Raw genomic sequence first — 24356 nt, 5'->3', positions numbered from 1 at the left:
TCAGATCAGCATGCATAAAAATATTTAATCATTTCATAACAGCACGCTTGTGTAAATACAAGATTAAACTGCCGCGCGTTATTACTACTATAAATTACCTTTCCTTGTAGATGCTGTGCATTAACGGTAGTGCTTAAGGACCTGGGTTCAATTTTGTATTGTGGAAAACAATGTTTCCGTAGATGAAACATTAAACATCGGTCTATCTTACGACAGCAGAATTACAAAAGAAAGTTGTACAAATTTACTGCGTTTTATTAGAAAATATTAAATATTACAAACACATGTTCTTGTTTCAAATAAATTCGGTAACAGCATTAAAACTCTTTACGTTTAATTTAACCCAAGTAGGAATGAAGCAAATAGTTGCAGTCAGTGAGAAAAGTAGTAAAAGATTAAAATGGAATGTAAACCAAACTAAAAATAATACCAGATATTATAGGTTCCATGGTAAATTAAGCTGAACTTTACCCAAGGTAAAGTACATTATATACTGTATATTAAATACTGTATATCATATTTCCCTCATTGCTCAGTTCGCTGAATTAAACAAAAACTAAAGATGGTAGCAAAATTATGAAAAGTATTTAATTCCATTAGTCTGATGAACGTTTGTTCACCAGGGACCTCATGAGTATGGGACCTCATGAGTATATGACCTGTGAAATCACCCTAGACATCAACAAAGAGATGGAAGGGACTGTTCTGTGTCACCGAAAGGAAACACGGTTCACCTAATTAAGACTCTGCATGAGCCAGGATGAATTCTAAGACCTTTTCTACAGCACATAACTCAAGCAGTCTCCACTTGGAGTACGTGAATTATTAATGGATGTTGTGTGTTTAATAAATTAGCCCTTGAGATCGCCACAGCGTTGCCAGCAGTGGCCCTTAACCCCCTCAAGACAATTCAACTTGCACGAGAAAATGTGGCAGAAGCTGCAAGAATACAATATAAACATATCCGTACCAACGCCCATCTAGACAAGCAACGTTATTATTGCTGTAACATAAGTATTCAGCAAATCCAAGCTCGCTTTACCTGCCGTCCACCGTAACCATATTCAAAGTGGAAAAAATTTAAATAAACCCAATCACTGACTATTGCTTTCCAATTTCCCCAAAACAAAAGTGGAAATAAATTCAGTAAGATACATTTGATTGTGAGAATATCAATGCGCTATTAAGCTCTATATATACATACGTTCAATAAATGAGGGAATTTGTATATTGTTTTATTGATATTTATAGAGTTTTTTGGACCACATAGTCCGCAGTCTCACAGCGACTGGGCATAACTCTGTAACCATACAACGTGGCTGTATATCATTTCGCAGCAGTTTATTAACTTACTTCAGCCGCTCAATGTCAAAAGTTCCAGCTCATCGCTGGCAAGCTCTGCGGTGGGCGGGAACATGGGTAATTACGTACGCAAGGCGGAAGTGTCGGAGGCTTCCTATTGGGCAACGAGAGGACGCACTCGACGACAGACATCGGAATCGAGTGCAGAGCGGACCTGCATATCAGATCGATGCTGCCTGTCGCGCATTTCTGAGCTTGGTAGCTTAGCTCGCTAGCTTATCCGCTAGCTGTTTCTGGGATAGGGGGATTTGTTTTCTAATTTCGCCGGGGGCTCAAAGTGGCTCGTCGCAGCTCATTATACGGTGGGATTATTTATCGCCCAGCGCGCAGTGAAATAAGCGAAAACAGCGAGAATGTTGGTCCCATGTGGAAGATGATGAAGAGGCGGTTGGGCGCTGTGCTACTGTGCCTGATTGTAGTTTGTGTATGTGGGTAAGTTATGGATCCTGTTATTTTAATAAATGGCTGTACCCAATGAGCGGAATGACTGAAGTGTATCAAATCAAATGTCAATGCACTTGGTCGTTAATCTTCTGACTGATTTGTTGATGGGTTGATGGATGGATGGATGGAGGGGCAGAGAGCAGTCAGGTGATAGATGGCCAGACAAACTACGACAATCCCCCTGTCAGAGAAGCCAAGCCAACTGTCCGAATCGCTGATTTCCCCGCAGTCCCAATCCAACTGTCTCACGCGCATATATATATGCTAGTATGATTGTAAAGCATTCTTCGCAGGCATTTCGGGTCCCTGGGCACTTTCTCCGGCTCCAGTTGGTAACACTTTGGTCATAATTCAAGGACTTGAGATAGAATTTCATGTGATGCATGTTTCCAGTGTCTAACCAGCCCTATCTGGTTACTCGATGGCCATATTGTTCTGCTTAATGTACACTGATGTCTTCGGTATTAAATTTATCCATCCCATACATTCTCGTGAGCGAAGCAGCTCGTATTCCTCTTGTCATTATTGTCTTAAGTATGTGGCACTGAATAGAGCAATGACATAAATGCTCAATAATTTGTCAGCTTTCACTTTGAGTGTGTACTATTCGATGTACAGTTACGTCTTTTTGCGTCTTATATCTTGATCAAACAAGGTTTCGTCGATGTGTGATGAAGCCGTACATTAAACCTTACATTAAGGTACATTAAACCTTAAATTTGGATGTGAGATTTGTACAGCACCTTTATTGTGTGACTGAAGCGGTGTCCTGTGCGTGTTTTGTGCGATAATCTGGATTACATTAGGTATGTTGAATGGTTTGGCGTGTTTACGTAGCAGGACCTTTGGGTGATTTCAGTGCATAATAATTTTAAAGGCAGCCTTTCTGGTTCTACCGGAAAATGCTACATAGAAAAACAAACGTGCTCAGGTGGGATGCTTAGGTGTCACCCGAAATAATTATTGGTAAATGGGAAACCTGCCCTCTGGCGCGATCGGGGTAGCAGCAGGGGACTGGGGGCAGGTAGACTGTCAACCGGCATCAGACAAAATAAAAGGCTCGTATCCAAATGAAAGTCACGACATCGGTTAGGACAGAGCACAAAGAAGAATCGCATACATGTTTATTGTTCTGTTTTCTATGGGCTTCTGTTACTGCTAACAGACCTGGGACAGTTCACCAGGTGTTTGGGCTGTACTTTCATGCTATCAGGACTGGTTACTGGTTACAAGCACTCCTGCTTTCTTCACGCTGGTCTGGGAGTTCTTTCATAAGTTTTACGAGCGATGCGGGTGTTGGCTGTGACGTATCATCATCATTTTCTGCTGAAGGGCTGAGCTGCCCTGGGGGGTTTCTGCCCCCGAGGCGACCTCGACCTGGATGCTGACGGAAGCTGGGTTTACTCTCGCCTCCAGGGTTGTTTTTCCTTACTGTCCTCTCCCCGGTTATGGGTAGTTTGTTCAAAAAACTGCAGAAACGAGATCTCAATTAACACACACGTGTGCTCGTAGACTGTAGACCTGTGTGACACTCTGCTCCTTGCTGTGTGCAAATCCGCTTCCGCTGCCTGCTTCCTGTTGAGCACCTGCGGTTTTATCCGCAGAGATTAGCGTAGAAAAATGTGACGGAGGATCCTTGACTCACTTTGACGTTGCTGTAATTCCTGTCATCGAGTTCACACCCACAACTGCCTCGGCTCGACCTCAGAGCCGTCAGCCCTTAGCAAAAGTGATTGCTGCTTTATTTTATGATTTGAGGGGGAATGTGTTGTGTGTAGCTGGTCCATGTACACACTGTTCCTGAGCTGACCTCCTTTCACTGTCTGTCTCCTGAGACACCAGACTTTTATAAATACTGAGCAAGCGAGTCAGGATCTCTCTGCATGGTGATAATTGAGTTTGAACTCGGCCGTCAATCATGCAAAATGTAGTTTTTGGGGGCGGGGTCACGGCAGTGAAATTTGCATATTTCTTACGCAAAGTCATATGATTTAAATGTCAGGTCTGTCTTTCCTGGTATCTGTATCCTTTTACGATGGTTACAGGCTCTGGTCTGTTCGGCTGACCGTGTCAATCTGATGCGCTGTTTACCTGCTTCTTGGGGTGAGGGTGGCTAGATTGAAAACATCTTGATCACACAAAATCAACATGGAGGCACATATGGTCACGTGGGAGCTGAGAAAGAGACCATTTGTTCCTCAGCTGGTTCTGTGATGTGAAACACTTCTTTCCCTTGGGGTTTTTTTTTTTTTTTTTAATGAGAACCAAGATCATTCTGGAGTTTATTTGAAGGAGCATCTTGTTGTACAAGGAGCCTTTTATCTTATCTGCCTGCTCTGAAGAGAGGGAGGGGAAAGATGAAACATGTCATTTTCATTTCTCGATTTAATCTAATCGTGCTGATTTTTCTGTCCAGTGCAGTGACATAGGGCGTGGATAGAAATTCACTCTGAGGTCTTGGTTCTTGGAGGAAAGCACTTGTGTTCATCCCTGGCAGACAGGGGGCGCGTTGGATGGGGTAGCAGTCCACTGCAGCATAACTGCATGCCTTTGGCCTGCAAACTTCATGCACTGTGCGGGGTGGGTGGGGGGGCACTGACACCCATTGCCAGGCACCCAGCCACTCGCAGCACACAACATGCAACATACTGAAAAATCACTCTGCAGAGAGCTGCACAGTAACTGCCTTGTGTTTCCATTTTTATTTCCATTTATAACTGTCTGCTTCTGAATGCATCCCAAGGAGTATTTTTAACATTCAGCCCTGGAATTTCCTTGGTTAAATGGGAAACAGGTGTGGGTCTCTGTGTGTCTGCATCTGTGTGTGTGCATCTGTGTCTCTGTGTGTCTGCATCTCTGTGTGTGTATCTGTGTCTCTGTGTGTCTGCATCTCTGTGTGTCTGCATATGTGTGTGTCTGTGTATGTCTGTGTGTCTCTTTGTCTGTATGTGTGTGTCTGTATCTGTGTGTATCTGTGTCTCTGTGTGTCTGCATCTGTGTGTGTGTGCATCTGTGTGTCTCTTTGTCTGTATGTGTGTGTCTGTATCTGTGTGTGTCTGTGTGTCTGCATATGTGTGTGTCTGTGTGTCTCTTTGTCTGTATTTGTGTGTCTGTATCTGTGTGTGTCTGTGTGTCTCTGTCTATATGTGTGTGTGTCTGTATCTCTGTGTGTGTCTGTATCTCTGTGTGTGTCTGTGTCTTTCTGCTGCTTCACATCATTAACATAATTCACATTCACTCTGATTTCACATAGGATCAGCATTCAACTCTGAAAGCATCTAATGGATATGCATTTTTAAACTAGCATTCTCCATTCATAGAGTGTAATAAAACACGTCACTCCTTAATATGAAACCCCAATCTAATAAATGGCTTGACTTTCGGGCTGTTTGGAGGATATCTGTGTTTTTACCCAGCAGCCCCGGTGGCGGGGGAGGGGCAGCTTGGCGTGACACGCAGGGTTTGGGTGATTATGGCCAAAAGGAGCACAGAGCTGGGGAGCATGGTGGCTTAAATAGGGGGGGGGTTCACAGGCAAATAGCTGCAAGTATGGGATGTAAAGTGTTCAGTTAGGCGAGGAGCACGCTGTATGCTGCAGTCTCTGCTGTTGGAATCGGAGGATTTTAAAAAATAATAAAATGAAGATGGCCTACTTAATGAAAACAGACACGAGAGTTTCATTTGCAAAAATACTTTCTTCATAATTTTTTTATATTCTAAATTTGGAGTTTGATCAGTTTTGACTGAGACGACTGGGGTTCCTGATAAATGTGAAGGTTTCGGTGGAGGCATGTGGTTCACACTTTGAGGAACAGAGCTCATGCTGTCTGATTGGAGGAGACGTGTTAGGTGTAGGGTACAGCAGTGATATGACATAATGTTTTGACCAATTATGCTTCTTAAATACTTGCATTGTTAATTTTATCAGATTCATGCATCTATGTGTTACTTGTTTTTATGTATAGTTGCAATTTTTCTTATTTTTAACTCAGTTTTAGTTTTATCAGTTCAGGTATAAATTGATATTTCTTCCGTCTTGGGGGCAGACATTATTCTTTCTGGTCAGATCAGCCTATGAATGGCGGGGTTATGCCTAGATCAGCCTATTAATGAGGGGGGGGGGTTATTCTCGAATCTACCCACAAAACTGCAGAAATAGCCTGTGAAGGATTTAAAGGCTGTAGTTTCACTCATTAATTTGCATTTTAAATGATTGCGGATTGATGGACACTGAAAGATTCTGAAGATAAAGGCAAGGGGTTGCAAAACAGGAGATAATGCAACTTTTGAGCATGAATGCACACGAATGTAAGTCGTGAGTAAACAGTGGTTTTGATAAGAATGGCAGCCCGTGATAGCTGTGCTGGAGTCAGGATGAGCTCACGGTCGCCCTGATTGCGTACAGGTCTGTCCCTGTTTGCATAGCCGTGATGTTAAGCTGTGGCGTGGCACAGGACAGGATCGACCCCATTCCTGACCCTGCCCCGCCTTTCCTGCTTTCTCTTTGGCTGGAGCCTATCCTGGCTGCCGTATGTATGTGAGGGGCGGAGACTGGGGCGAGTCAGCCAATGTGAGCTCTTGGTGGGCGGAGTGCTTGTGCCGAAGTAGCACGTGGGAGCGGCTGCTGACTCACGTCTGAGGCTTGTTTGCTGTGTGTTGTAACTGGGAGCCACGTCACACACAATGCCGTACTGCTTGCTCCGACCCCCCCACACTGAATACTGCCTCCGAATCCTCCCCATCCCATCCGCATGCTGGATTCTGCTTCCCTGTCCTCAATCTCCACCCTGTACCGACACTCTCTGACTGAATTTGGGTCACCCCACTACCTTAGCTTTGTTTACCCCTCGCGGTTCCTTGCTGGGGATGACGGGCTCCCTTGTCGTGCGCAGATTCTGGGCGCCCCCTGGTGTGTGTACTGTACGGTGTTTTCGCTCCACATGTGGTGCCGTGAAATCGGCCCTGGGAGAGTTTTTGAACCCTCACTCTTAACCGGGGTTTGTGTGTGTGGGTCTCTCTCTAACCTGCCTCTTTTTTGACTTTCCCCCGTCCTTCCAGGTGCAGTGATGGTGATGTCCCCTGTGCAGAAGAGGTCCCCCGTGTGCCGGGGCCGACTCCGCAGGCCAGCGGCTCGCCGCTGGAGTCAGGGAGCAGCCTGGATGATAAGGTCTTTTTCGGTTTTTGCTTTGGTGTGGTTTGCAGCCTCACATCTCCGGGGGTGTAGGTTCAAATCCCACCTTCGCTCTGTGTGTTCTTTCCCTGTACTGGATGAAAGCGTAATACATGCTAACAGCTAACATGCTGCTGTGCGCAGGAGGACACGGCCCAGGGCGCGGATGCACGCTCATCCTATGAGGTGGGGCTGGCTGCGGAGCGTCAAGCAGCCCTAGGGGAGGCGCTGTTGCAGGATTCCTCACACAAGGACCAGGTGATGGTCAGTGTTTTTGTCCTTTGCTGCCACCTATTGGTGATTTTTGCCTTCTAGTCCACGTTGAAGGGTTAATTGGTTTGATGGACAGAGTGTTGATTTGTTCCAGTCGATTTGGGCTCCTTATTAACCAGGGCTGAGTGATTTAAATCTAATTCACACAATTACATTTGGTTCAGGTTGTTGATTCTGAGGAACCAGCAACAGACGACAAAACGGAAAAAAATTCGGACCCTGAGGGGATCCTGGTGCTTGGATACGATGCTGCCCCGGAGGGGGCTCCTGTCTCTGCCGACGACGTGGCTGAAGATGGCTGGGACGCCTCTGGGAGGCTGTCCTCGCAAGCCCTCCCTGCGACTCCCGCTAGGTGAGCCTTAGCTGATGAGGTAGAGGGAAACGCAAGCTAATTAGTGCCCTTCACTTGAACACTGGTGACTTTGCGGTTTGACTTTAGACAAGCTCCTAAGCCCCGCCCCTCCTGTGGCTTTGCCGTGATTGGTGTTCCCTTCCCTCCCTTCAGCCTATCAGAGGGTCCCCCTGGTGATGCTCCGGTGGCTGGCCTGTCTGACCCCGAGCAGCCAGCCTCGGACTGCGAGCCGGGGGAGCCGCCCCTGTTTGATGGCGGGCTGCCCAGGTAAGTGCCTGATCGCATTGTGATCATGTGGTTTGGTGTGAAGCCCATGAGTCTGACCCCACCCCCATGTTCTCCCCCCTGCCCTTAGCCTTCCCGTGGGTCACACGGAGAATGCCTCTAGTGGCCACAGGATGGTGAGGCAGACTAAAGCCGACGTGGGCGGCTTGCTGGGGCCTGCGGATGAGCAAGCGACGGGGCTGGACCTCAGTGAGAACACGTCCCATGTAATGAGGGACCAGGTGAGAGGCATGGGATGTATGTAGGTGTGCAGCTCAGTGGGTAGGAATCTGGACCTGTGTTCTCATAGCATCTTTTAGCCAGCAGAGTAAGGATATCACTGTTTGACACTTGAGCAAGACCCAGAACCTCAAATGCTCCAGGGCAGCTGACTGACCTTGTGATGTTGGTGTTTGACAGTGTGTATAATATATATGAATATAATATGTAGCTGTATGGTTGTGGGTATCATATATGCATGAATTTAATATGATTTTGGTGTATGACGGTATATGATATATGCATATATATGAGGCTCAGTCCTCACTGGAGAGAATCAGGAAATTTACTGAAGAATAGAGCACTACACAGACATCAGCCATGTGATCTGAAATCACAGGCTGAATATCTTTCTAAATCTAGTTCCCCTCTAATTTATTTCTGGCAAAAAGGTCCAAATCAAATCGCAGATAAATCAGTATTTTCTAATCACTTCAAATTACTTTTAATGTAGCACTGGCCTCAGTTATCATCAATGACCAGTATGTTACAGCACCTAAAAATGGGCTTGATTTAAAGTTTTATTATTAACACTCCGAAAGTCAGATATGCCTCCAGTAACAACATTGACATCACAATTAGAACATATTTACCAAAAGAACCCTGAATTTAAAAAGCTTCTGAAAAAAAAATCAAAACTGTGGTTAAATTGGCCACACAAACACTCTTGAACTATAGTGCTACAAATATGAGTGGTGTGGACATTTACTACAGTAATATATTCTAGAAGAGTGGCAGAGTGGATACTGGCACTGACACTCATACCACCGGGGCTGTGGGTTTGAGGGGGGGGGGGGGGTGTGCATGTTCTCACCATATCAGGTGGGAATCCCCCAACTACTCTGGACATGCAGTTTAGCTGAGTGACATCATTTATATGCCTACAGTGTATGATTGGGTGCATCTATCTCCCCTGCAATGGCCTGGCCGTCCCATCCAGTGTCAGGGCTGGGGTACAGCCTTGTATCTCCCCTCCAATGGCCTGGCCGTCCCATCCAGTGTCAGGGCTGGGGTACAGCCTTGTATCTCCCCTCCAATGGCCTGGCCGTCCCATCCAATGTCAGGGCTGGGGTACAGCCTTGTGCCCTGTGCTGCTTAGGATAGGCTCCAGGCCCACCGAGATCCTGACCAGAACAGGACGATGGAAGTTGGGTTCTGCCTGAAGAGCTACTTGCTCTTTATTCATACTGTGGTAATGTGCAGCGCAAATGACAGACTGACCAAATAGAACATCTGTACAGGTTTTACATGTAAAAACCTGAAGGTCATTCCTGTTAGATAGAAACATCAATGAGACATCCTCTGCAGCCAGGCTAGATATTTATTATACCGTTTACCAACATATCAATTGAGTTTAAGCTGTTCATACAAAGATTTGTCATTTACTTTGGGAATCCATGGTGCCCAACATCTTAAATCATCGCAAATATTCTAGTGTCATCAGCAGCATTTTACAAAGTTTGAATCATAACAGCAGGCAGACTGACTCCTGAACATTCTGCGATCAAGACTGATTTTCAACTGCTGAACTACTGCGTTGTCTTCAGATTTATTTCGGATTTAAATCCACATGATGGAGCAGGTAAGTTTGAAGTTAATATTTCGGCTAGGTTTTGTAACTTCTCTGGTTAGAGTATTCAACAAATATATCATGCAATATAGTTTAGTGTAAATCAGCCATCAGCATTAATTTCCATATTGTTTCCAAAATGCGAGCCTCAGGTTACAAAGAAACAAGAGGCAGAACGGAGGCAGCAGGAGGCCCGGGAAGAGCGGCGAGCCCTAAATGCAGCGGATCTCCCGGATCTTCAACCCTTACCCCCGAAAGATCCCATAGATCCAGCCTTGGAGGCTCTTTGGGAGGCCAGGAGGATGGAGCCGCTGAGGATCCACGGGCGCAGCGTGGAGGAGCACAGGGAGATGTACCGCCGGCTCGTGGAATCAAAGCTGCTCTACCCTTCTGGCCGGCCTCGACCCTATTCCCTCGATCTAGGGCGCAGGATAAAGCAGCGCCTGTGGGTTGCCGTCTCCTACCCGAAATTCACCGAATTGGTGGGAGACAAAAATATAATTGACGTCGTGGAGACCTCTGGCAACCCGGGGCTGAAGGGTTATGCCCCCCTGATCGAGGTGGATGTGTGGGACGAGCCCCCGGCCACAGAGCCTCCAAGGAAGAGAGCGAGACATTAGTCCCTGCTCCATGTATATAATGTATATATGTAAATAATTGTAAATATATATATATATATAATATATATATTATATATAGGTTAAATATAAGTAAATAAATGTAACTATATATTATATAGGTTAAATATAAGTAAGTAAATATATATATTATATAGGTTAAATATAAGTAAATGTAAATATATATATTATATATAGGTTAAATATAAGTAAATGTAAATATAAATATTATATATATTAAATATAAGTAAATATATAATATTTTGGTTAAATATAAGTAAATATATATATATATATATAATATATAGGTTAAATATAAGTAAGTAAATAAATAAATGTAAATGTAAGTAAATAAATGTAAATAAATATAAATATACTTTTAAAATCAACCTGGTGTGCTCCTTTCTTCTTGTGTATAAGAGCAGAGTTTGACATGAGCTTATTTCAGCCATCCCCGCACGGATTTTAAGAAATACTACTACTGCTTGTTGACACGTTTGTAAAATATCACATTTTACAGAGACGGTTTGTGTTTTCGGGACCGGCATTAGCCACGCTAGCGGCTAATCGGCTGAATTTCTTAACTAACTTTTTACTTTGGGCCTCAAATTGTCATAGCATTGTTTAAAATTAACACGTTTATGTCAAAATATCTCTTTTAATCGACATGGATAATGTTTAAACCCAGAAAATTAGTGTAGTTAGTAACCATGCAGCTATGTTAAACCAGGTCAACTGACGGGAGACCTGCGATTTCCCGTCAAATATACAGGGTGTTTATAAAGTCTCTTTACAATTTCAAAAATGTATTACAAAAGCAATTGATGAGATATCTTCATCAGATTTGTTCTATGTACTCAGTGGTTATCAAACAAAGGTACGGGACATCACAATCTAAAGCAGGGGATCACCGCCGCCATTGATGAGGGTATGCTACAGCGAACGTGGCAAGAAATCCGTCTTGATGTGCTTCGTGCAACTAATGGTGACCATATGGAGGTGTATTAAATGAGGCAAAAAAAAACCTTAAATATATACATCTCATTTTGTATTATTTTCCACATATCTGTCTTTTCATTTGCCTTTGTAATACACTTTTGAAATTGTAAAGAGACTTTATGGACACCCTGTTCATTACGGTCTAGCTCAGTCGGTACCAATAGTCACTGACTTGAAGCTAATATGGTCCCGGACTTGGCCAAACAAGTTCAGGATAAACTTGTGGGTTCTACTTCGGCCAAACACTATCCGGTATTTCCTATTCGGATGAAGCGCGACTCGGATTTAATTAGCTCTTTTAAAAATGGCGGCCGCCATGTTGGTTTAAAGAGAAACGTAAGTTTGTTTGTTTGTTTATTTATCTATTTTAGTGAAACGTAAGTAAATAAAAACGTGTCGTATATTTTAGTGACGCCAAGAAATCGCATATGATAAAGATATATTAAGAGTATAAAAACAAGACTCACGAATTGACGTGACGCTCAAGCGGGGGATCTTACGGCAAATCTATATTTTTCCATTATAAACCTAAAATGAGCTACTTGAAAAGCGTTGGGATAGTTAGCAAACCCTACAGACCATTTGCCAGGTAATAAAACTGTTGCATATATGTAAATACGTGTGCAGGCTGGTCTGGAATTGAAAATCACACTCCAGCCAGCTGTCCAATTTTGACATCTCTGCCTTTTTCATAAGGGTCATTTCAATGTCTATGACATCCTTCGAGGACCGTGCTAATTATTGAACACGCATCACACTAATCTTGCGCGATATTTTGTATAGATTGCAAAAAAACACATATTGACCTGAGACAGGAAGTAGCGTAGGACGCACCGCTAACGTTAGCATTAGCAAACCTAGCTGACCGTAGCGTATGTCATCAATGGCTGAGTCCGAAAGAGTTCGGGCTTCCGGGCGTATGTAGTTGAAATGTTGACTCATTTTCCCAATGACTTTTATTTGATTGTTTTACTGATATAGGCAAATGTTAATTTCTTTGTTCCGATCGCACAGAAAATAGTGCTATGATATGGGGTGTTACAGTTATGAATTTAAATGTGGATCCCATTGTTCTGATAAGTAAACTTGCATGTGGTGGTGTGTTCTTTATGCTATATGACAATTTTCTTAAATACCGGTATAATAAAGGTGATGCGACTGGCTCAGTTTCTAAAGTGTACAACAATTTGGGATGAACTCGGGATGCATCGTTTCTAACATCTTTGTGTTGGTAAAATCCGATTTATTAATATAATTATTAGTAGAGGCCTTTATTTTTTAGAAATGTGCCTAATAATTTTCGACCAGTAATTTTATATTTGACCAGTACGTGATATATCTGACCAGTAATTTTTAGATTGATTCCCCTTCTCTAAACTTCTGTATCCGTACTGTATTGAATTGCATAGCGTCATATTCTATGACTTTGACCTTAATGTAAGCTGTAAGCTGCACAGAAGTGGTCCTCATATTGTTTTGAAGCTATTGTCCATCTTTATAGATTGAATAAATAATATTCCATCCCCATATGAATAATTGCTATGTAATAACTGATTAAAATATTAAAAATTCAATAACAAAAAACCTATATTTCAAAATTGATCATTTTTTTTACTAAAGCTAGCTCATAATATCATGAACATCTCCAGAAAATTTTGTCTTTGGTTTTTAAGTTGTTGTTGAGATATCTTCACTTAAACATAGCGTCACGTGGTTTCATATCACAAATGGGCCTTTTTTTTCTTATATTAACTCTTTTATTGAGAAAGCACATATTATATTACCGTAACATAGCTGTTGACATTGCCTTTGCTTTCAACATTAAAAAAAAACACACTGAAACTGGCGGGGTTGCCAGGTTACAATCACATCATTGAGATGAGGATTCAAATCAGTGCACCAACATATGGAGCAGCAGGATTTATAGAAAATCAGACCTAACAGGCTTAAATGGGCCTTTTTAATGGCAGCCAAACTGACACGAAATAGTATAACAAGCACAGGTGTAACTAATAACATTAATAAAGGTTTCGAATATGCTACACTGAAATTTAAGGAAAGCTTCATTAATGTCATTGCAGACACATGTACTTGCAATACTACTGAAAAGGCCCACATGGCTATTAAATATGGCTAATAAATGCCCTGCATTCATCAGAGGTGAGTGAGGTGCAAATCGGTCCAGTGTAAGTGCACACTGAAGGAATCACTCGACTTTGCAAGCATCAAAGGTTATGTCGTGGCTGCATATGATGATACTTGGTGGCTAGGATGTGTTGAAGAAACAATGCCCAGGACTGGAGAGTTGAGACTGAGCTTTTTACATCCTCCTGGACCATCTCCAACCTATTCATTCCCATGCCATCCTGATAGACTTGCTATGGATCATCAGGATGTGCTTTTAGCTGCATCGAAGGCTCTGATGCACTGTAAATTGAGAGTATAGCAATTGTTTATGTTTTTACATACCCACCATCCCTTTAAACAGTACTGCTTGTATGTAACTTATGCATTATTACACCAGTGTTGAAATACTTTCCTTGCCCTATAGCATAAAAGCCTATCTAGTTTGTTTATTTTTGTTATCAGGTTTTTGACAAATGAAGGCCCTTTTTAGTAGTCCAGTGTCTAGTCAAAAGTGTAAACTAAAGAGGAAAATAAACTATTCTGATTGTACCATTAATTCTCTTTTTTCCAGTTACTTTGGCAATATTGTCTTTTAATTCATTTTTAATAGTAATTTAAAATGTTTTAATTTAAATAATATTTCCACAGCTAGTTCTGGCAATAGTTGTCATGAAAAATAATAACCATATACTGTGCATTGATCACTAACTGCTGTTCTACTACTGCTAACAGCATTGTAAGGAACTGTGGTTTTGATACACATTTCACATAAGAAATGATATCTCAGTAACAACTCAAAAACCAAAGACCACATTTTCTGGAGATGTTCATGATATTATATGATATTATGTGCTAGCTTTAGTAAAAAATCGATCAATTTTGAAATATAGGTTTTTTTGTTATTGAATTTTAAATATTTTAATCAGTTATTACATAATTATTCATATGAGGATGGCATATTATTTATTCAATCTATAGAGCTGGACAATAGCTTTAAAACAATATAGGGACCATTTCTGTGCAGCTTATATTAAGGTAAATACAGCCAGTGAAAGTCATTGACCACCCCCCCCCCCCCAAAAAAAAAGAAAAAAAAAGTTAAAACTTTATTCGCTAATATCTCCCTTAATATTGATCCAAGACACAACCAATTTCAGTTTCACTAGTTACTCTTGTGACCAAATTGGCATGCCAAAGTTTCGTTAAAATCCGTGACGATGAGGTCCGAAAGTGTGATGATTTGACATGGAATGACACATGTCATGTAGATATCACTGCCTGCTTCACATGGACTGAGCTGCTCATTCTGTCAGTTGTACGTCTGGAGACTCTGGTCACTGTGATCTACAGGCCAGCCATGTGTCCATTAGCCTCTGCGGGAGCTGCTCATTGGTTAACGGTCTGTCATAGGGCACGGGTTGTAGGTCACCTGGTGAGTTTGCTGCTCACAGGGTTTTTGCTTCTGCCCCTGATGACAGGGCGTCGACACTCCCAGTGGCAAGGAGGACCCATCCATCCCTGGCAAAGACCATGGGGACATCCCCACCTTTGACGAGTGGAAGAAGAAGATGATGGAGGTGGAGAAGGAGAAAAGTGAGTCACCTTTCCTGATGGGGGCGCCCTGATAGATGCAGATCTAACGCACTGTGAGTTGTGCTGATGATGATGATGATGATGATGATGATGATGAGGAGGAATGTGGGGAGCAGAAGTCACACATGGTGAATCAAGATTTAATCTGTGAAGGCTTGGGGTGAGAAGTCACCCTCACCCGTCAGGTGTTTGCCTTCTGTGAGATCCGCCTCTTCCTCTGATAGGCCAGTCTGCCCACTCGTCATCCTCCAATGGCAGCCCTGTCGTCATGAAGAAGGTGCAGAACTTTAATAACTATGCATCGGTGGAATGTGGGGCCAAAATCCTGGCAGCGAACACTGAGGCCAAGGTACCACTGCTGACCTTCGGGAACCGTCTTAAGATTATAGAGCTTATGACTATGGCTGTGTGTGTCTGCCATGCGATGGACTGGCATTCCATCCAGGGTGTCTCCCAGCCCTGTGCCCAGTGCATTCTGAAGGTCTCCAAACCCCCTGAAACTCTCACATGGAGGCATTTGGAAGATGGATAGTTCATGTCACCATCCAGAATATGCCTCAGATCTGTTTGTTCCTGAAAGCCATCTTCGATACACCTGCAAACCCAGTCATTCTTAAAGGCTTGATGTGTCTAGGAGTAGGCGTGTTAAGGGAGGAGACAGTCGCTCTCATGTCAAACGGTTGGTGAGAAGGTCTGTGCATTTCAGAGCACCTCGGCGATTCTCATGGAGAACATGGACCTCTACATGCTCAACCCCTGCAGCAACAAGATCTGGTGAGTTCACACTCTTCTGTATGTCATGGTAGACTACAAAGTCAACAGTTACCTTTGGAGAATGTGCAATTCACAGAAGCTCCATCCCATTTCTGGGACGGTCAGAAGCTTGTTTTCTTGCATCTGTTTTCTTGTATATTCTTTTCAGTTTACTGTATATTATTTTTTATTTTATATTTTTGTGTTTTTCTCATGTTTTGATTACCGGTCTGTGTTGGCGAGCGTGTTGAGATGTGCTTTGCTGTCCTGAGCTGAGGGTATGGTACCTGTGCTCAGGAACGTGACCTCTGGAGGCTCCTGAGCCATTTACCAGCTGCTTCCTCCTCCCAGGTTTGTCATCGAGCTGTGCGAACCCATCCAGGTGAAGCAGCTGGACATCGCCAACTTTGAGCTGTTCTCTTCCACGCCCAAGGACTTCCTGGTGTCCATCAGCGACCGGTTAGCCACAGTCTGTCTCCGACACACCTTATCTCTGTATCCAGCGAAGCTGCGGGCCGCTTAGCCTTCTCTTCCTCCATCTTCCTCTGCCAGGTACCCGACCAATAAGTGGATGAAACTGGGCACCTTCCACGCCCAGGACAAACGCACGGTGCAGAGCTTCCCGCTGGACGAGCAGCTCTACGCCAAATATGTCAAGGTAGGGCCAGCCCCGATGCATCATGGGAGATTCCAAGGACAGTCTGCCAGAGCTGATCAGAGCGTTGATCGATTCCTAAGAAATTTTCCAGCACAGCCATCAGTAAGGAGCTCGTCACCTTTATTTACTGGGTGATTCTCATAGTGCAGTTAAGGTCTGCAAAATCTCAGCAATCCTTCAGCCTAGGGTTTGCGAACAACAGCCCAACATACAGACTTTCATTAGAAACACCAGCAGGTGGTAGTCATGTGAACCCCCCAAGCTCTAGAAGAGGCATGCCCCCCCCCCCCCCCAAGCATGCCCTCTCGCATGCCCTGTCGTTTCTAACTTCCTGTCTCTTGATCTGTAGTCAGTAGAGAACTTCAATGCTCTGGACCTGGACTAAGATGCTGCAAAACTCTGCCAGTAGCCATTTCATGCAGACAGGCAGTCAGGCTTGCATGTGGAACGTGCCTGATTCGCCCCAACCCTCTGGCGTGCCCCTCTTACTGACCCCCCATGTTTCTAGGTTATCTGAGTGCTTTTTTAATCTCTGGCTGATTTAATCTCTGGCTAAGTTGCTCTTGGCATGAAGCTGGCCTCCACGCTCACTTTTTTCCTCTTCTCCCCCGTTCCATCGCTTCAGACGTTCATCAAGTACATCAAGGTTAGCGCTCTCGTGGCGTAACCGTCATTTTCACTCCCAGCTATTTTTAAACCGATACATGTTTCCGTTGTGATAGAACCTTTTCTTAATCTGTTTCTTAAAAACTGCGCCCCCTGTAGGTGGAACTGCTGTCCCATTTTGGGTCTGAACATTTCTGCCCCCTCAGCCTGATCAGGTACCGTGTCTGTGAGCACCTTTGCGGCTCGTTATCTCACTGTGTCGTCATTGTGCATTTTCAAAGATATTTTGCAGTATTCTAGGCCAGGTTAAATGCGCAGATGTGTAACAAATGCCCTCAGTGAAAGATTTATGCTTTAAATGATGGTGAAGCTGACATGCTGGATGGTGATTGGACTCCGCAGGGTGTTTGGGACCAGCATGGTAGAGGAATACGAGGAGATTTCCGAGTCGCAGTTCCCCTCCGACCGATCCGAGGATCTGGATGAGGATTATGGTGAGCTGGTCGGACGGTGGCCCGAGCGTGCCTGAGAGCGAGCAGTCGGTCATTTAATGCCCTCCTCCGTCTCTTGCTCTCTCTCCCTCACAGATTTCCTTCCCGGCTACGTACCCGTGGATGACAAATCCTCCAAGAACCTCATCGACTCTGCCACAGGTACGAGTTCGGGGGCGTTTTACACTTTAAATGTGTCCCCCTTCCTCCACATGGATCCTCTAATAGAGTCCACTGGTTACACACAGCGAGTGATATTAATGATTAAATTAAAAGTCAGTTTCCCTGTAAACCTGTAGGGGGCACCGTTAAAGCATTGCAGCAAAATGTAACTTAACCCTGTAGACACTGGGGGCTGATTGTCTCCATGTGGCTTTTCTTCACTGTGTGTATCTGTGTGTGTTTTTTGCTGTAGATGCCATCCTGAATATGGTGAACAACCTTGCGGTCAACGTGTTGGGGGGCAACGGCGCTCAGGATGGTACGAGGCCCCCCATGCTTCCTGCTATCCCGCCATCATTACCCTGCTAACCCCCCCCCCCCGAGTATTAAAGTCACGCTCTCCCTGCAGGAAACGTGTCTGCGGAGGCTGTGAATGTGACTGAAGATTCCTCTGTGACAGAGACCCTGCTCAGCCTCCCCCCCACCTCCGTCCCAGAGTGAGTGTCGCACAGGAAGCGCAGGATCACACGGGGGGGGGGGGGGGCGGTTAATTAGTATCACGCCTGTCAGCTGCCACCTGGGGCTTTTGTGTTTAGTTACTGTATCGCCTGTTTAATTCACTGTAGCTCAGCCGCGTCAGACTTAGTTTGGTGATGGTTTGGTTATGTTGCGCCCCCCCCCCCCAGGAATGAGACTGTGCATCCGGACTTGCCGGATACTCCAGAAGAACCAGGGCCCCCCGTGCCAGAAGAGAGTCCGATTGTGGTCCTTGTGGAGGATGAGGAGGACGAAGAAGAATCTGACCGGGTAACTGTGACTGCAGTGGCGCCTGATGAGGAGGGGGAGCCCTTGACCTCAGGGGGGGCTGATCCCAGGCAGCTGGAGAGCAACGCCCTCTGCAAGGAGCTCTCTGGGATCTCCTGCCGTGCCACCTTTCTGGAGTACCTCCGCCTGTGGTGCTCCGTCAGTCTGGGCCGGAGACGTAGGCGTCAGGGTGACATCCACACCCCACCGACTCAGCATCTGGACCGCGCCGTGCAACTGCTTCCTGAGGAAGAAGCCACCTCCACCCGTGAGGAGATTCCCGGGCAGACAGAGGTCCCCCACGGCCCGACCCATATGGCCGAGACTCCAGCCCTGGAGCCCAGCCAGTCCCCATCTCCTCTGCTACAAGGCTTCATCGCCACAACCGGGACCATTGGCACCTCTTCAGTTGAGATGCCTATGTCCTCAAGCGAGGAGCTCCTGGAGAAGGGGGCTATGTCCTTGAGGGGAGGTGCTGAGGAGCAGCAGGAGAGCCGGACTCTTGACACCAGCAGTGAGGTCAGTGTCTCCATCCGCAGCTTCTCAGAGGAACCCAGGGCTGACACTGAGCACGGAGGCACCACCACACCCACTCAAGTCCTCCCTCCTGAGACCCCCCTGGCCACGGAGGTGCCAGCTCCTCCAGGAGATCCAGATGGAGGCCAGGCTGTACCTGGGGAGGCCCCGAAAGGGGCAGACTCAGCAGAGTCCCCAGAGCCGCATCAGATGCTCCCAGACAAACAGGAAGAGTCCCTGGAGGACCTCCTCAGTGTTACCTCCAGCAACGGGCAGGTCCACCGGACCGCCACAGACTTTTACGCCGAGCAGAACTTCTCCGATCTGGCCAATGGGAACCATGTGCATGGATCCAACCAGAAGGAGTCTGTCTTCATGAGGCTGAGCAACCGCATTAAAGCCTTGGAGATGAACATGTCCCTCAGCGGACGCTACCTGGAGGAACTCAGCCAGAGGTGACCTGTTACTAACACGCTTGTCTATTGGCCGACTGCCTCCGCCCCCCATTACTAACGCGCCTGTCTATTGGCCAGCTGCCCCCCCCCCCCATTACTAACATGCCTATCTATTGGCCAGCGGCCCCCCCCACCCCCCCATAACTGAGCAAATGCCATTTCTGCAGGTATAAGAAGCAGATGGACGACATGCAGAAAGCCTTCAACACCACCATCATCAAACTTCAGAATACCTCAAAAATGGCGGAGGAGCAGGTGAACAACAACTCTTCACTTTTATTCAGAACACAGCTGGTTCTGGCAGCCTTTGCTAACGCTGACATCACTCTAAATGCTCCTCAGGACCACAAGCAGACCGAGTCCATCCAGCTTCTGCAGGTCCAGCTGCACAACATCACCGAGCTGCTCTTCAACCTGTCAGCCACGGTTCACAGCCTGCAGAGGGAGGTACGGTCACGGTCACGGTCACGGTCACGCGCGGGAGCCGCCCTCGGCCTCACGCTTCAGCCCAGAGCGGCATCTCACCATGGTTCCTCCACAGGCCTCCAGCCGACAGACCTACCTGCTGCTCAGCCTGCTTCTCTGCATCTCCCTTGGGGTGCTGCTCTGCATCCAGTGCTGTAGAGTCGCTGCTCCTCCGTTCCCGGAGCCTGACGGCAACGGCATCTACTGGAGCCCTAAGAGGCACGTAGCACAAATACCACCACATCTCTTTGGGTCACATCGACTTTCTTAGATAAAACACATCTCTGGACCTTGTAATGGTGACTCTCTGAACTTGACCGACATCCCCGTCATATCTGAGCCGTTTTCTGTCTTCCTCTCTAGGTGTTTCTCCTCATATGATGACATGAGCCTGTTGCGGAAGGTCCCCCGTCCCCTGGTGCGGTCCCGGTCGCTCCAGTTTTCCCCGGGTGAGGTGCTTGTTCAGCTGTTCAGACCCAAACGTTCCCGAGACCATGCTCCGTTTCCCGTTACTGGGAAATCGCGCCCGTGCCCTGGGGGTTCGGAGACAGCGGGACTCCAAAGACACCCAGTGCCTCCGCATCTGCTCCCAAATGGAAAACACCCTCCATGTCCTTGAGGGACCCACATCTGAGTACCTGTCACAGGCCAAGCCCAGCAGCAGGGGAATCCCCAGACGGGGAATCCCCGACAGGCATCGGTGCAGTTTCAGATACTTACAGTGATGACACTCAGGTTCAAATTGTTTCAAAACCTACTGACGCTTCTGCTTTCAACTCTGCACTGCAGCTGCAGGTCAAAGTGACAGTCACGTGATCAGCCTTCTGACTGGTTTTTAGGCTGGCAAAGTAGTTCGAAAAGACCACTTTCTCTGGAAGTTTCTGACAAATTTCTTGGCATTTGGGTGTTTTGCAGGGCAAGACCGTGGTTGTCGAGAGATACTTGGTGGGCTAGAGAAAAATGTATAGATGTAGAGCAGGGATGGCAGTTTTGAAACATTTGAAACAATTGTTTCAAAATGGCACCATCAGCATTTACTGACATGCCATCTGGATGGTCTTGTTTCTCAAACAGATTTGTAATAACATATAATAATCACACATTTAACATAAAAGTAAGATTTCTAATGGATTTATATTTATGGCTTCTGTCTCTATAGGCTGATTGAGGATAAGGTTTCAGAATGATCGTTTCAGATGTTTTGAAGTAGGCGTCCCTACATATAGATCGGACACGCTGTCATGCAGGGTGCCGGGTTCGAGCCTGCCCAGCCAGTCTAACATCCCCGTGTCTGTGCTCCATAGTTCCAGCTGACACAGAGCCTCTCAAGCGCCCTCCTGAGCACAGAAAGGTAGGGGTCCGTTGGGCCGTAATGGTTTTCGTTTCCCCCCCAAACCCCATTCCTACTGACCCCACTTTGCATGAAAGCATTGGTTCGTACTACAATGAAAATACTTGACATGGAATTACATTTTCTGCCCCCCCCCAGAAGAAGCTCCACACCACGAAGGTAGAGGGGGTGGAGACCCTGCGGCCATCGATCCCGGCCTCCGCGCTGCCCAATGGGGCCGCACACCACAGCAGGCTTCCGCGCAGCTTCCTGCGTGCCCCGGGGGCAGTGGACCCCACCTCCGAGGGCTCCTCCGAGGGCTCCTCCCACTCCGAGGAGTCCTACTTCTGCGGGATCTCAGCCTCGGCCTGCAGCCGCCTCTGCAATGGGCAGCCTCCCGCCAGAGGCAGGCCCGAGAGGCGGGGCTACAGACGGAGGCGCTCTAGACTGGCCGACACCTTGGCCACACCCCCAGGCGCACAGAGGGGGGGCCTTGCTGGGTTCCGGGTGCCGGCCCTTTCGGGACCTGTCTGACTGATGATTCCCCCCCCCCCGCGGACTTCACATTCCCCTGTCTGAGCTGCAGAGATGTGACTGGACAGAATGGGGAGCGTACCAATACCAGGGGAAAAGAGGGGTGGACTGAGACGTCCACCTTCAACAATCCCTCTTACTTTATGTGCCTTCTCCTTCAGACCCCCCTGTCTTTTTTCCCCTCCTCCCAGACCAACAGCCCAATCGAATCTGAAGCCTTGGGTGGGGCTTTAATCCCAGGACATGCTCCTTTTAACCCGCCTGTCCTCTCTCTCATTTTTAAAATGAACACCATCTACTGCACTTAACAAATTACTTGTCATAAACCCCCCATGGTATAATACCCACCCCGCAACAGGCTTGCAGTAGTTTTATGACATTGCTGGGACACCCCCCCCCCCCCCCAAAAAGAAAAAAAAAAACGACTTCCCCCACAACATGCAGATCTGTGTACGCAGCATTTTGAATCCACCTCTTGCTGTGGTGCCTGAGCCTCTAACTACTAACTGACATCCCCATGCTGGGGCCATTTTTGCCTCAATGGCTCCCCCCTGTGTCAGAAGTGTGAAACACCACAGGAAAAAAATCTGTTTACTGACAAAGTATGCAAATATAAAAAGGCATTGATTGCAGCCAGCTACGCTTATCTCAGGACGACGTTGTACATTTCAGTGGCTGCATGAAGCAGTTCAGTAATAATACAAATCATTAAGTTTGTTTTTGTTGGTTTCTAGTGGAACAGGGGTATTTAACTGCAAAAATGCTTAATTTCAACCCATTTCTTTTTTTTCCCCTAAACCCAGCCTTTAAATCCACTTTTCGATAACTCTTCCATGAATGTGCATTCCGTAGGACAGATCACCTGCACATCTGGCACAGACTGAGCTGGATCTCTGGTCTGTGCTTTACAGGGGTTCGGAGTTGATTCAGATTTATTTATATTTAAACTGTTTCTGTTAACTCTGACATTCCAAGCAGATCGAATAACCTGCAGAAGTCGCTCATTGCTGGAGAATCTCTCTTTCCTTACCATGGATTTATGACTGAACATCCAGGTCGACACTGTAGTTTTCCCACTGTCAGTCTCTGTACGCCTCATTCCAGTCTGTCATCTTCACAAAAATTCCCCGGTCATTCTATGTACATCATCTGCTAGATATCATTCTTCAGCGTTAATTTATTTTTCATGGGCAGCTGTGTAAATTCAAGTCCAGATATTATAGAGGGGTGAAGAGAATCACCTCTGTCCAAAATGTACGCAGGCGGTTCTTGTGTAGTGTTTTTTATTTTTAACACCAAAGGGAGCATGGGATTTTATAGCAGCGATGTTTATAAGACATAAAAACAGGACATCTGCTTAGAGCAGGGAGATTATCAGAATTTACCTTCAGAGGTAGAAATATTTGCGTACGTGGGTGGCAAATGCAACATAAAGTTTTTTAATAGGGTAAATATTTTTAAGTATGCTTAGGATGTGCATTCTAACAAATGGATAGAAATTGCGTTATTTAAAAAGTTTATCAGCCGTCAGTGAGCACTTTTAAAACTTGTCTTCATTTTGTGTACATATTTCCTGTGACCGCCCAAGTTTTCGTTAAGCTTATGCGCCGCTGAGAGGCGGAGCTGTGGTTTAGGGTCTGTGGAAAGACATCCTGTTTAGCAACACTGTCCAGTACTACTGACATGGGAGAAACTGTAAATACAGTGATGTAGTGCGTTAGAAACTGTGAAATTTCTAAATAAACACTTTCTTCCGGTTCTGTTTTGGTTGATGTATCAGTATTCCCTGCAGTTTTGAAGGTCAGTTCCAGAATGTTCTGTTTTGGGCCTTTTATGTACATAATTTGCAGGTTGTTTTACCTGTTTTGGGGGCCACCAGGTATCCCAGTGCCCCCCCCCCCCCCCCAAGTCCTAAAACACGCTGAGGCAAACTGAAGTTACCAAATTGCCCATATGTGAGTGTTCCGTGTAATGGGTTGGCACTCTGTTCTTGGTTGTCACCTGCCATCCTGGACATAAGTGAATCTTAATTTGGTTACTATCTTGATTCATTTCATACCATATCAGGATTTTTCAGTAGGACAGATTTCTAAGAATTATTAGATCATTGTACACTTGCTATACAGAGAGCACTCACGATACTGTATATTATAGGAAAATAGTCATTAAGAATTATAAACTAGAAACTCCCCATTGGTCTGGATCGAAGTGGGTCACAGGGCTCTCTGTCTCAAGGCCGTGTGGGGAGACTGCCCTCTCCGCTGGATAATAGCAAAGTGGGAATTGGTTATGGTTAATGAACATATCATCAATAAGCACAGCATTCCGTGGCTGCAGTCGCGTCTCGGGTCGCATTCCGTGGCTGCAGTCGCGTCTCGGGTCGCCCTTTCTGAGGTGACAGACTGATCCCTGCAACCTTAGTCGAGCCGTGAAAGGGACAACTAACATGCTTAATCTGGCTAAAAGTACTAAAATGGCAACCAATAATCACCATGTTTCACTCAGACATATCTGGTCATAAAGACTAATGGC

The 24356-nt window shown here is 45.8% G+C and overlaps 1 protein-coding gene across 4 annotated transcripts; it reads left to right on the top strand.

Moving 5' to 3' along the window:
- Positions 1-1521: 1521 nt before the first annotated feature.
- Positions 1522-23584, top strand: LOC111847563 (SUN domain-containing ossification factor-like). 4 transcript variants are annotated; one of them, XM_023818853.2, is made up of 24 exons: positions 1522-1794; positions 6865-6973; positions 7121-7234; positions 7414-7601; positions 7755-7868; positions 7957-8107; positions 14936-15050; positions 15275-15399; positions 15757-15824; positions 16155-16262; positions 16356-16461; positions 17087-17107; positions 17227-17282; positions 17470-17561; positions 17655-17720; positions 17974-18039; positions 18130-18217; positions 18407-19495; positions 19663-19750; positions 19838-19942; positions 20037-20179; positions 20324-20409; positions 21265-21311; positions 21450-23584. In XM_023818853.2, the coding sequence occupies exons 1-24, from the start codon at positions 1727-1729 to the stop codon at positions 21822-21824; spliced, it is 3588 nt and encodes a 1195-aa protein (XP_023674621.2). In that variant the 5' UTR covers positions 1522-1726; the 3' UTR covers positions 21825-23584. The 4 variants fall into 4 exon arrangements, with proteins under 4 accessions (XP_023674621.2, XP_023674619.2, XP_023674622.2 ...); XM_023818851.2 differs by having other exon boundaries at positions 7121-7240; XM_023818854.2 differs by lacking the exon at positions 17087-17107 and having other exon boundaries at positions 7121-7240.
- Positions 23585-24356: the final 772 nt, after the last annotated feature.

The sequence above is a fragment of the Paramormyrops kingsleyae genome, chromosome 21, assembly GCF_048594095.1.
Source record: "Paramormyrops kingsleyae isolate MSU_618 chromosome 21, PKINGS_0.4, whole genome shotgun sequence".
NCBI classification, from domain to species: domain Eukaryota; kingdom Metazoa; phylum Chordata; class Actinopteri; order Osteoglossiformes; family Mormyridae; genus Paramormyrops; species Paramormyrops kingsleyae.
Note: the sequence above shows the minus strand (reverse complement) of the source record. Positions and strands in the feature narration are given on the sequence as shown.